The sequence below is a fragment of the Schistocerca americana genome, chromosome 3, assembly GCF_021461395.2.
Source record: "Schistocerca americana isolate TAMUIC-IGC-003095 chromosome 3, iqSchAmer2.1, whole genome shotgun sequence".
Lineage (NCBI taxonomy): Eukaryota > Metazoa > Arthropoda > Insecta > Orthoptera > Acrididae > Schistocerca > Schistocerca americana.
Genome location: NC_060121.1, coordinates 230,381,133 through 230,393,941, shown reverse-complemented (window position 1 = coordinate 230,393,941; position 12,809 = coordinate 230,381,133). Strand labels below are relative to the sequence as shown.

Here is a 12,809-nt window from a genome sequence, read left to right as displayed (position 1 = left end):
AGAATGGTGAGACCAAGGTGTTTATCGACAGACATGTCGGATGCGACGACAGCAATAGAAACCCCGCAACAACAAGAAGACGATTTGCCCCTTACGAGCATAATCTGTCAGCACAAAATCAAATAGTTCACCTTTCCCTATGATGATTGGATCTTTGGCCTTCTCGGCGGTGGTGAATCCACGTTTATACTGCCTGATTTTCTCCTTTATTTCGGGGTTAAAATGATCCGCCCTGCACTCGTCCATAGCGATTAGGTGGCTTAAGAAGTTATGTGGATTGTCGTGACACAGGTGCACCATTTCCGTTGCTGGCTCGGTTCAGAGGGTTCTTTTTTCAGTGGATGGCAGTAGTCGCTGACCCCACAAGGCAGGGAACTGCGCTACTGACTGACCTAACCAGGCAAGACTCACGATTCCCCTGCCCCCTCTCCCCTCATAGCTTCACTTCCCGCCAGCTCCTCTCTCCTGTCTCCCAAACTTTACAGAAGTTGTTCTGCCTGTCTTAAGGTCCTAATCTGCCGGAAAGTTTTAAACCAGCGCACACTCCACTGAAGAGTGAAAATTCGTTCTGGGGACATCTACGTCTACATGAGTACTCTGCACTCCAGCAGAGGCTTCTTCGAACCACCCTTCGACTGTTGCTCTACCATTACACTCTCTAAAAGCGTAGAAAAAATGAACACTTAAAACTTACCGTACAAACTCTGATTTCTCTTATTTTATTATGATTTAAAATTGAATATAAACAGTCACAACCGCAATAAACTTTTTTATAAACATAATGTTACCGATTTCGGTATGTTTTAGGCCATCTTCAGATGCACACCATGATGTAGATGGTGACTGTGAACGGAGCAGCCGCTACACCTTCACTAACGCTAGTCTAGACTTTGCACTTGTAGTTAAAAACAGTAAAAATAAAACGAAAATATAATAAGAGCACATTCAAAACATTTAAAACATGACACCAAAACACCGATAAGACACTAAAAAATGGAAATATTTGCCCTGGGATAGGGAGTCAGTTGTTGAATAGGAAGAGATTGGCCAGTGAGGAGGGTACGAATGTGGTGGTGTAAGTCTCTGTCGGTCCATTATGGCCAGGGGACATCGGCTGGTACGTACTTCTCAATTCAATAAACTTTACCGACAGCCGTATACTTTAGGTTATTGTATTTTATTTCGAACACAACCAGTTTCTTTGCCGTCTTCAGGCCCCATCGTTGTGCAACTGATTCACACGAAAGGGTGACACCCTTTCGTATGAATCAGATGCACAACGATTGGGATTCACGGTATCCAGTTTTATGGCGCTATACGATAAGCTCATTGATTCGAAAAATGGGCATGGGGCCTGAAGATGGCAAAATGAATAGCCGAAATGGTTGCGTTCGAAATAAAATAACATAACCTATATACAGCTGTTGGTAAAGTTTATTGAATTGAGAAGTGGCGGTATAAGGATGAAGGACTGGTGCACAGTATCAATGGGGTAGGAGTGGCTATTGTGACAGACGAGGGATGGAGTAGAGGGGGGGGGGAGAAAGAGAGAGAGAGATGGGGAGGCAATGGGGGGTAAGGAAATGTGGGGAGGGGAGGGAAATGTAGCCCTGATGAGGTGAAATTGGTAAGGTGGAGTTATAGCTGGTAGGAGCGTAAATGTCAGGGCGCAGAACATAATATGGGCGGGGGGGGATGGTTGAAGTTTCTTTGGGAGAGTATGTGATGGGTGTATAAGAATGGGGTTGGTGAGCTGTATTGGCAAAGAGGCAACAGCGTACGATGATTTGAAAGTTGAGGGGAAACTACAGGATTACTGGAATCGAGTTGCGGATGGTGTAGTTTGTTTGGAGGTGTTCAGTGTATGAGGAGAAGCGGGAATCTGGTGAATTGATAAAGGATCCTTTCAGGGGAAGGTAAGGGGATGCTGTAAGCGAGGTGGACCGTCTGGCGTTCTGGGATCTGGAGGGACTTACAGAACTTGGGTGGGCGGAGTGTCGATATAATCGATTTTCCTATATTAATTAGTTTTTTAGCCAAATCTGGATTAATCTATCATTTGTACAAGTAAATACAGTAACAATTTCTAAGCAAATCCGGAAAACCTCCATTTTTATTCTAGAAATTGTTTTCTCTTCAGAGTAATGATTGTCATAATTTCCGTCCTCACCAACAGAACAAAGAAAAACGTTATAAGTGGCCGAGGACACGTTATCTCCACTGACGAGACGCACCACCTAACGGAGAAAGCATTAACTAGTAGCATTTCAGCTCCTGCCGACCTGCAACTCGTCATTCCCATCTGCTACAAGCCAAGAATACTGCGGATACCTATGTCCGTCGGACCCAGTGAGAACAAGTAGGCCGTGGTCGGATATATGTCATGCCAACTTAAAAGCTTATGGCTGGCGAGGCCGCAGTACTTACCACAAATTTCAGTGTTGCCTGGAAAGATGTCTGCACACGGAGGGACGGTAAGTTCCGCAAGGCGGTCGGGTCCCTCGCGTGTCTCGTTGCGGTCGCGAGGAATCACCCGCAGCTCGTACCTAGTGTCGAAGGACAGGCCATCCAGCCTGTACGACAGCCAGGCGCCGCCTCCTCTCTGATCCTCTGGCAGGTACAGCGGCTGTGGACAAGCCACGTTTCCCGTATCACAGCTACCTTGCTGCCTGTGGTGTGCGTACTGTAAGACCTTCGGTACACACATTGTCAGATTATTTGACTTGTCGCTCTAACGAAGTAGGCGAGTGTCAGCAATATATCTCGTGGTCTTATCATGGCGTGTTTATCTTCTGCCATTAGGTCAGACGATAGAAATGCCACTTGCACGCTTAGAGTAGCAGATTGACGGTGACCAACTTTAAACAGAACTTGTTTAATTTTCACACACATTTATTAAAATAATAAAAAGCATAGACAATACGTAACTTGATTCTGGATGCTGTTTACAATTGACAACCTGAAGTTCCTGTGGTCTTGGTACGTTAATCTTATTCTCACATATCTCTGACACTTGACAAAATTGTCTATACATTTATCTTCATGGCTATGTACAGGAATATGGTAATCTTATTAGGTTCAGACTGAAACTTCACTATAGACTGGTACAGACTAATGCAGACTGGTACAGACCGGTGCCGACAAATGCAGACTGGTACAAACTGGTGCCGACAAATGCAGACTGACTAATCGGAGGTCTGTACACTCGTTTAATACCTCACACACTCAGGTATCACCGCGCAAGTGTGATCCGCGAGGAGAAAAGGTTCTACGTTAGCAGCAATCTCATTGGCTGCATTACATATTAATACGCGGATCGGCGGAAGCAGAATTTGGTCCGTCTCTAAGGCAGCGCCATCTCGTAGTGCGGAGACGGACGAGCACTGTGCCTGCGCTATTGTGCGCTCTAGTGGGAAAGTTGTGTACGCGCTGACTACGCAGAACTATGTACACGACACTGCCCCTTACCAAACAAGTCAAAACCACCGCGGTAAGAAGCACATGAATACATCAGTACAGAGAATGGTTCGCTCCAGCTGTCGAGAATGAGCGATATATTGACCACAATAAGTTTCACGACTAAAATATCGCATTCTCAAGTACTAAAAGTTAGAATTGCTGAGCCTCTCTGTTAATAAATTAACAGTAATCTCCAGATTTTTTAAAGAACCGAACTCCCATGTATAAAACAGCTTCAAGTGCCAGGTTACTGTACAAATGAGTTAATGTGTTAAATACAATCTAATACAAAAGAACGACACACCACGAAGGAATTATCCAAATGGGACGGAAAACGGTAGATTTCATGTACATATAAATACAGACAAATGATTAAAATTTTTAAAAAGCTGGATGACTTGTTCAAGAGAAAGAGTTTCACAAATTGAGGAAGTCATTAAAGCGTTGGTGTACCTCTGGCTCTTATCAAGCAGCTATCACGCTTGGCATTGATTAGAAGAGTTATTGGATGTTCCCCTGAGAGATATTGTGCCAAATTCTGTCCCAATGACGTGTTAGATCTTCAAAATACCGAGATGGTTGGAGGACCATGCCCATAATTCTCCAAACATTCTCAACTGGGGAGAGATCCGGCGGCCTTGCTGACAAACGTAAGGTTTGGCTACCACGAACAGGGGGAGGCCACGACATTGGCATCACGGATTTAGTTCAACCATTGTACACCTTTACTGGGCCATTAAAACAACATAATGTACAAGTAGAAAACACTGGCACGGTAACTCAGCATGTTCAGTCAGAGAGCTGAATGGTCTCTGTAATAAAAAAAAAACTGAGTGAGGGGATCAACAACAAACGTCAACGGGTGTTGAACAAAATGAAAAAAAAAGTGGTTAACGTTCGCGCTCTGCGAGAGGGCCCTGGACGAAGTGGCGGTTCGAATCTCGCTGAAATGTGTCTTTTAATCTATATTTTTTCATCACTGGTCACATTACTTAATTTGTACGACATTTGAGAGGTAATACACTCCTGGAAATGGAAAAAAGAACACATTGACACCGGTGTGTTAGACCCACCATACTTGCTCCGGACACTGCGAGAGGGCTGTACAAGCAATGATCACACGCACGGCACAGCGGACACACCAGGAACCGCGGTGTTGGCCGTCGAATGGCGCTAGCTGCGCAGCATTTGTGCACCGCCGCCGTCAGTGTCAGCCAGTTTGCCGTGGCATACGGAGCTCCATCGCAGTCTTTAACACTGGTAGCATGCCGCGACAGCGTCGACGTGAACCGTATGTGCAGTTGACGGACTTTGAGCGAGGGCGTATAGTGGGCATGCGGGAGGCCGGGTGGACGTACCGCCGAATTGCTCAACACGTGGGGCGTGAGGTCTCCACAGTACATCGATGTTGTCGCCAGTGGTCGGTGGAAGGTGCACGTCCCCGTCGACCTGGGACCGGACCGCAGCTATGCACGGATGCACGCCAAGACCGTAGGATCCTACGCAGTGCCGTAGGGGACCGCACCGCCACTTCCCAGCAAATTAGGGACACTGTTGCTCCTGGGGTATCGGCGAGGACCATTCGCAACCGTCTCCATGAAGCTGGGCTACGGTCCTGCACACCGTTAGGCCGTCTTCCGCTCACGCCCCAACATCGTGCAGCCCGCCTCCAGTGGTGTCGCGACAGGCGTGAATGGAGGGACGAATGGAGACGTGTCGTCTTCAGCGATGAGAGTCGCTTCTGCCTTGGTGCCAATGATGGTCGTATGCGTGTTTGGCGCCGTGCAGGTGAGCGCCACAATCAGGACTGCGTACGACCGAGGCACACCGGGCCAACACCCGGCATCATGGTGTGGGGAGCGATCTCCTACACTGGCCGTACACCACTGGTGATCGTCGAGGGGACACTGAATAGTGCACGGTACATCCAAACCGTCATCGAACCCATCGTTCTACCATTCCTAGACCGCCAAGGGAACTTGCTGTTCCAACAGGACAATGCACGTCCGCATGTATCCCGTGCCACCCAACGTGCTCTAGAAGGTGTACGTCAACTACCCTGGCCAGCAAGACCTCCGGATCTGTCCCTCATTGAGCATGTTTGGGACTGGATGAAGCGTCGTCTCACGCGGTCTGCACGTCCAGCACGAACGCTGGTCCAACTGAGGCGCCAGGTGGAAATGGCATGGCAAGCCGTTCCACAGGACTACATCCAGCATCTCTACGATCGTCTCCATGGGAGAATAGCAGCCTGCATTGCTGCGAAAGGTGGATATACACTGAACTAGTGCCGACATTGTGCATGCTCTGTTGCCTGTGTCTATGTGCCTGTGGTTCTGTCAGTGTGATCATGTGATGTATCTGACCCCAGGAATGTGTCAATAAAGTTTCCCCTTCCTGGGACAATGAATTCACGGTGTTCTTATTTCAGTTTCCAGGAGTGTATAATGAAAAAATCATGCGCATTTTCATTAAGCTGTAGTGAATTTCGTATGTTATTTCACTATTTAATAATTGCAATTAAATTTTCAAGGACGAGGGACAGGCTTTGGAAGCCCAAGCCAAACTTCGACAAATAATGATGCGAATGATGTTATTCACCATCATTAGTACAGCAAGTCGCAAGAGTAACGTACCATTACTCGTCCGATGTGCTCTCGACGTCACACGTTGCAGGATGTTATTTGTCATACAGACATGGAAAACAACTTGACACTTCATGCAAATATACGTCGTTTTTTCATTATATTACCTCTCAAATGTCACATAAATTACATAATATGACTAGTGATGAAAACGATAGATTAATAATTACGTTTGAGAGGGAGTCGAACCGTCGCCTCACACACGTTCGTCTTACGAAGCTCGATCGCAAATCACTTGATCACCATAAACTCTAACGTCCGGCACCTACACACAGATACGTAAGCCACACAAGAAATGCGTAAAACTTCTCTTGCGATAATCTACGAGGGTCACTCCAAAAGAAATGCACACTATTTTTTTTAGATCCATCTTTTATTCTACATGTTTCAAAGTTTTACAGTGTGTAGATACATCCTTTAGGAACAGTATTTTCATTTCTCCACATAATTTCCATCCCTCTCAACTGCCTTACGCCACCTTGGAACCAGCGCCTGTATACCCGCACAGTAAAATTCTGGACCAACCTGTTGGAGCCATTGTTTGGCAGCGTGCACAAGGGAGTCATCATCTTCAAACCTTGTTCCAAGAAGAGAGTCTTTCACTTTCCCAAAGAGATGATAGTCACATGGAGCTAGGTCAGGACTGTAAGGCGGGTGTTTCATTGTTGCCCATCCGAGTTTTGTGATCGCTTCCATGTTTTTTTGACTGACATGTGGCCGTGCATTGTGCAACAGCAAAACATCCTCCTTTTGCCGATGTGGTCGAGCACGACTCAGTCGAGCTTGAAGTTTTTTCAGTGTCATCTCATATGCATCAGAATTTATGGTGGTTCCACTTGGCATGATGTCCACTAGCAAGAGTCCTTCGGAATCGAAAAACACCGTAGCCATAAGTTTTCCAGCAGAAGGTGTGGTTTTGAATTTTTTTTCTTGGGTGAATTTGCATGATGCCACTCCATTGATTGCCTCTTCGTCTCTGGTGAAAAATGATGGAGTCATGTTTCATCACCTGTCACAATTCTTCCAAGAAATTCATCTCCACTATTCTCGTACTGTTCCAAACGTACGCTGCATAGCGTTTTTCTTGTTTCTTTGTGAGCCACTGTCAGTATCCTGGGAACCCATCTGGCACAAACCTTTTTTAACGCCAACACTTTCAGCATTCTGCAGACACTTCCTTCCCCTATCCCAACATAGCGTGACAGTTCGTTCACTGTGATGCGTCTTGTCAGCAGTCACCAATTCGTTAACTCTCTGCACATTGTCTGAAGTGTGTGCAGTACGAGGATTGCCGCTGCGAGGACAATCCTCAATACTGCCGTGCCCGCTTTCATCATGTAACCTGCTTGTCCACGAACTGACTGTACTGCGATCGACAGCAGCATCTCCATACACCTTTTTCAACCCCTTGTGGATGTTTCCCACTGTCTCTTTTTCATAGGACAGGAATTCTGTGACAGCACGTTGTTTCTGACGTACGTCAAGTGTAGCAGCCATCTCGAAGACATGCTGTGACGGCGCCACTCACGAGAACAGGTTGAACTAAGTTTGGAAACAAGCGGGAAGGATGTATCTACACACTCGAAAAACTTTCACACATGCAGAATGAAAACGGTATTTTTACAAAAATAGTGTGCATTTCTTTTGGAGTTACCCTCGTAGGAACTGCCAGGTCAGTGCACCGTACTACTTGCACATTATGTTGTTTTAATGGCCTACTAAACGCATAGAAAGTTCGAAGTAAATCCGTGATCCCAACGTCGTGGCTTCCCCCTGTAAGGCAAGCAGTAGAATCTCTCGCCATGTGCTGAAATGATGTAAGCCCAAGATGCCTGAAATGAAGGGCAACAAAACCAAGCCTAGAATATCGTCGACGTATCGCTGTGTTTTAAGAATGCCAAGGATGAGAACCAAAGGGGTCCTGCTACGGAAAGAAACGGCACCTCAGACCACCACTACTGGCTGTCGGGCCGTATAGCGGGGAACAGTCAGGTTGGTATCCCGTCACTGTTCGTGGCATCTCCAGACACGTATTAGCTGGTTGCTGAGCCCCAGTACGAAGAGGGACTCATCTCTGAGGACAAGTCTACTCCAGTCAATGAGATTCCGGGCCGAAGACGTGTCTGGAGCCGCCCTGAACAGCAGTGGCATACCAAATCCCAACCTGACTGTCGCCCGCCATACAGTCTGACAGCCAGGAGTGATGGTCTGGGCTGCCGTTTCTTTTCATAGCAGGACCCCTTTGGTTGTCATCCTCGGCACCCTTAAAACACGGCGGTACGTTGACGATATTGTGCGCTCCGTCTTGTCGCCTTTTATGGCAAGCCATCCTGGGCTTACGGTTCAGCAAGATAATGCCCACGCGTACATGACGATAGTTTCTACTGCTTTTCTTCGTGCTTGCCAAACCCTGCCATGACCAGCAAGGTCGTCGGATGCCTCCCCAATTGAGAACATTTGTTCCAATCAGCTCAGGATGTTGGCGGTCTAACACGCAGATTGGACAGAATTGGGCACTGTATCGCTCAGGAGGACATCCAAAAACTCTGTCAATCAGTAACAAGCCCAATATCTGCTTCCATAAGGGCCAGAAGAGAAACAACGCGTTATTGACTTGCTCAATTTGTGAAGCTCTTTCTCTTGAACAAAACCCACAATTTTTCTGAAATTGTGATCATTGGGTTGTCTGCACACGTACATCACATCTACTGACTTCCCAGTCGAAGGCGCTGCAGTCATAGACTGTGCGGCTGATCCACGTGGAGGTTCGAGTCCTCCCTCGGGCATGGGTGTGTGTGTTTGTCCTTAGGATAACTTAGGTTAAGTAGTATGTAAGCTTAGGGACTGATGAGCTTAGCAGTTAACTCCCATACGATTTCACACACACATTACTGATTTCCGTCCAATTCGGATAATTCCTTCGAGGTGCATCTTTTTTTTCTTTTTTCTTTCTTAGAGTGTATTTGACATTAAGCATGTAAGCGACAAATTGTTAAGTAAAAGTTGGAAGTAACTAAGTGCTCTAATTACGAAACAAAAGCTAGTTTTTCAGGTATCTGATTGTTTACGACGTTGTGTCCCCTGAACTGTGTATTGTAAAATGATACAGTTTTGCAGGTGCGTTCAGTGATATATGTGGATGCTGCCTGCAAATTGTGTTCCGAATGGAGTTAGCACTAATGAGTTATATGGGGCAGTATCCACAAGTGGAAAAGAAGTAAGTAAACCGTTCATTATTTCAAAATCAGTCACCGTAACTGTTAATACATATATTCCACTGCGAGACAAGACAGTCAATGGCTTCATGGAAAACTGTTTGCGGTTGCCTACGAACCATGATTGTACTCAGCCGTGCACGTATTCATTCGAAGAAAATCGACGGCCACGAAGTCTTTCTCCAGGGCACCAAAAATATGGAAATGGCACGGGGAGATATCGGGATTGTTCGGGCGATGTGTAAGGCCTTCCCAGCGTAGTCGAAACAACGTTAGGAACATGTGAGCGGGCATTATCCTGCAACACAATGATGCCGTTCTTAAGATGCCTGGCGTCTGGATTTGAAGGTGCACGTTAATTTTTGTGGAGTGTCCACGTACCACAATGCATTAATGGTGGTGCGGTGAATGAGTGACGGGTCCTTGCAGTCAAAGAGAAAGGTTATCATGACTTTCTCGGAGTTGGCAAGCCTGTTGTTTCGACTATGCTGCAGAAGTTCGGCTGAGAAGCTGTCACACACCCTTCATACAGCCATTATCACTTACCAAGCGATTTCCGTATTTTTGGTGCCCTGAAAAAAGACGTTCGTTGCCGTTAGACAGGTAACCTGTAACTCAGATTGTGAACCGTGAACTATGAACTGGGCTATTAGATATATAGAGTACGAGTAATATAGATGCTGCGGTGGCATTGTGTAATGGCTTTCTAATATACCAAAGTGAAAGTGCCCGGAAAAACTTAGAGTTTGGAGCAAGTATGCAGCAGATTACCGACTTATCTCACTCTGAAATATTTTCAGGGACCTAATTCTTCACTATTTTAATTATTACTACTTTCTGGTACAATATTTGTTCGTCCTTAGAGAAATTAAACATAATCATTCGCACCTGTAAGTGTACCAGTACCGTTACATATAATGTTTATCGTACAGGATACGAAAGCAACATGTAACACCTCAGTAAGAGAAGTGCGCAGCAACATACTTTTCCTATATCAGCATTGTGGTGTAGATTCATAAGTTTTTCACTAGTTCTGCTTTGCAGAAAACAAATCACTTGCAACTTGTGTTAAAGCAAAGTCGCTGGGAGCCTACTCTACTATAATTCGAATGGAAATTAATGACGAGATGCCAGCCGATACTGGCCAGGGTCCTTTTATGGCACTGCACACGTGCGAAAACATCCCGCCACTCATGACGCAATCTCCTCCAAGAGTGCTACTTACAGATCAGCATAAACTGGGTACCATCGAAATATGCCGCCATTTCACTGCCCTCTTGATTATCGGATGAAGGTGGAACATCAGTTGTCATAAACGTTAGTCCCGTCTCAGTCTTATATAAACAACGTCCAGCGACCAAAGTCAAGGCAACCATCACAATATGTACCGACTCCTGACACAAATGCACCAAAGAAGCCGAAACATAGTGAAACGCTTAGTAGTAATGTCGTAGTGGACGTAGATATGGTAGATGCAGATCACATTGTAGAAGCTGTATACATAGTACTTGAGTATTAGTTCAGTAGAAATAAGTTCCAATGGGCAACCTGCTCCCCAAAAGTTTGGTTGCCCTAAGCGCCACGGTTGTAACTCCTGCAGGAAATAAAATGTTTCCTAGCATCAGAAAACATGCTAGCAAAGATAACACATATCATGCCCATATGTTGCCTTTGTAGAGGGAGAAAATGGTAATCTGGGAGAGTTACATCCAATGACCCTACGCAGAATGTTATTTAAAGAAATAACAATTTACGACTTGAAATTATTAATATTTCAACTAGTGGTAGAAGCAGATATAAAACTGAAACGAAAACTAGGTAGTTACCAAACCGATTGAGAATTTTGATGACTTTTGGCAAAAAAGTGTGGAGGTTTACTTTCATAGTTTTCTCACGGTCATCTTGGTACAGCATTATCTAAAGAAGATACCCTTGCAGAAATAACTGCACGGGGGCCGAACCGCACTATTACCCTGGGTTCGGTGTGGGGCTGCGGTGGGGTGGGTGGACCGCTGTGGCCTGTTGTGGGTTTGTGAACCACTGAGAGCTACAGTGTGATGAAGCCTCTCCGTCGTTTCTAGGTTCCAGTTTCACACAATCGTTTTGAAGCAACAGCCGCCAACCTGGTGGTGACCAGAGTCCACTAGAGCTATCGCACAGCTAGTGCACAAAAACTTTTTCTGAAACAACAAAATGTAGAAAATGTCACTGCGTACAAGAAAACAGCGAGAGTTCAAAGAAAGTCAAGAGATCGTAGAAGGAACAGCAGGAAAAATTATTGTGAATCCTTAAATGGAGGAGGGCGCTCAATAAGTAATGCAAGACATTTTCTTCTCGGTCACTTTTTGTTAGAAAAATGCACATTTTGCTGTGGTACATCGCGGAAATTTCACGTTTCGGCCCCTATAGTTTTATGATATTCCGATACATGGTGGCAGTATACGAAGTTTTCAAAATGGCGTCTGTAACAAATGTGCGTTCCAAGCAGAGAACTGTCTTTTGTCGGAAAACCAGAGCATCTGTGCTGGTCCTATGCATGTTCTATTTGGAACAGTTCTGAGGATTTTGCTGCTCAGTGGAATACCTCAACGTCACGACAAGAATTCATAAGGACACGTTCTATGTGTGGACGAGCACTCTCCTGTTGAAAACTGGCGCCATGATACTGTCGCATGAGAAGTTAACATGTGAAGATGCAGGATGTCTGAGACACACCGCTATGCTGTCAGAGTTCCCTAAGTCACCACCAGCCGTGGCCTCAAGTCATACCCAGCTGCTTTCCAAACCATGGATCCACGCGTAACATTACAGTCGCTCTCCAAAAAATTAGAAGAATGGTACATTTCCCTAGGTCGCCGCCATACTAGCTGACGATGGTCATTCGGGGACCGAAGCAATGCAGAAGCGCAATTCATCACTGAACACAATACGACGTCCAGAATGAAATTTTCACTCTGCAGCGGGGTGTGCGCTGATATGAAACTTCCTGGCAGAGTAAAACTGTGTGTCGGACCGAGACTCGAACTCGGGACCTTTGCCTTTCGCGGGCAAGTGCTCTACCATCTGAGCTACCCAAGCACGACTCACGCCCCGTCTTCACAGCTTTACTTCTGCCAGTTCCTCGCCTCCTACCTTCCAAACTTCACAGAAGCTCTTCTGCGAACCTTGCAGAACTAGCACTCCTGAAAGAAAGGATATAGCGGAGACATGGCTTAGTCACAGCCTGGGGGATGTTTCCAGAATGAGATTTTCACTCTGCAGCGGAGTGTGCGCTGATATGAAACTTCCTGGCAGATTAAAACTGTGTGCCGGACCGAGACCTTTCGCGGGCAAGTGCTCTACCATCTAAGGTTCGCAGGAAAGCTTCTGTAAAGTTTGGAAGGTAGGATACGATGTGCTGGCAGAAGTAAAGCTGTGAAGACGGGACGTGAGTCGTGCTTGGGTAGCTCAGATGGTAGAGCACTTGCCCGCGAAGGGCAAAGGTGCCGAG

The 12,809-nt window shown here is 46.0% G+C and overlaps 1 protein-coding gene across 1 annotated transcript in view; it reads right to left on the bottom strand.

The window, feature by feature from the left end:
• The window catches only part of LOC124605992, a 230,835-nt gene that overhangs the window by 57,913 nt on the left and 160,113 nt on the right, over window positions 1-12,809 (bottom strand). Inside the window, exon 7 of the mRNA XM_047137954.1 lies at window positions 2,428-2,626. Within this exon, the coding sequence (XP_046993910.1) occupies window positions 2,428-2,626 (199 nt within the window). The remainder of the gene's footprint in view (window positions 1-2,427; window positions 2,627-12,809) is intronic.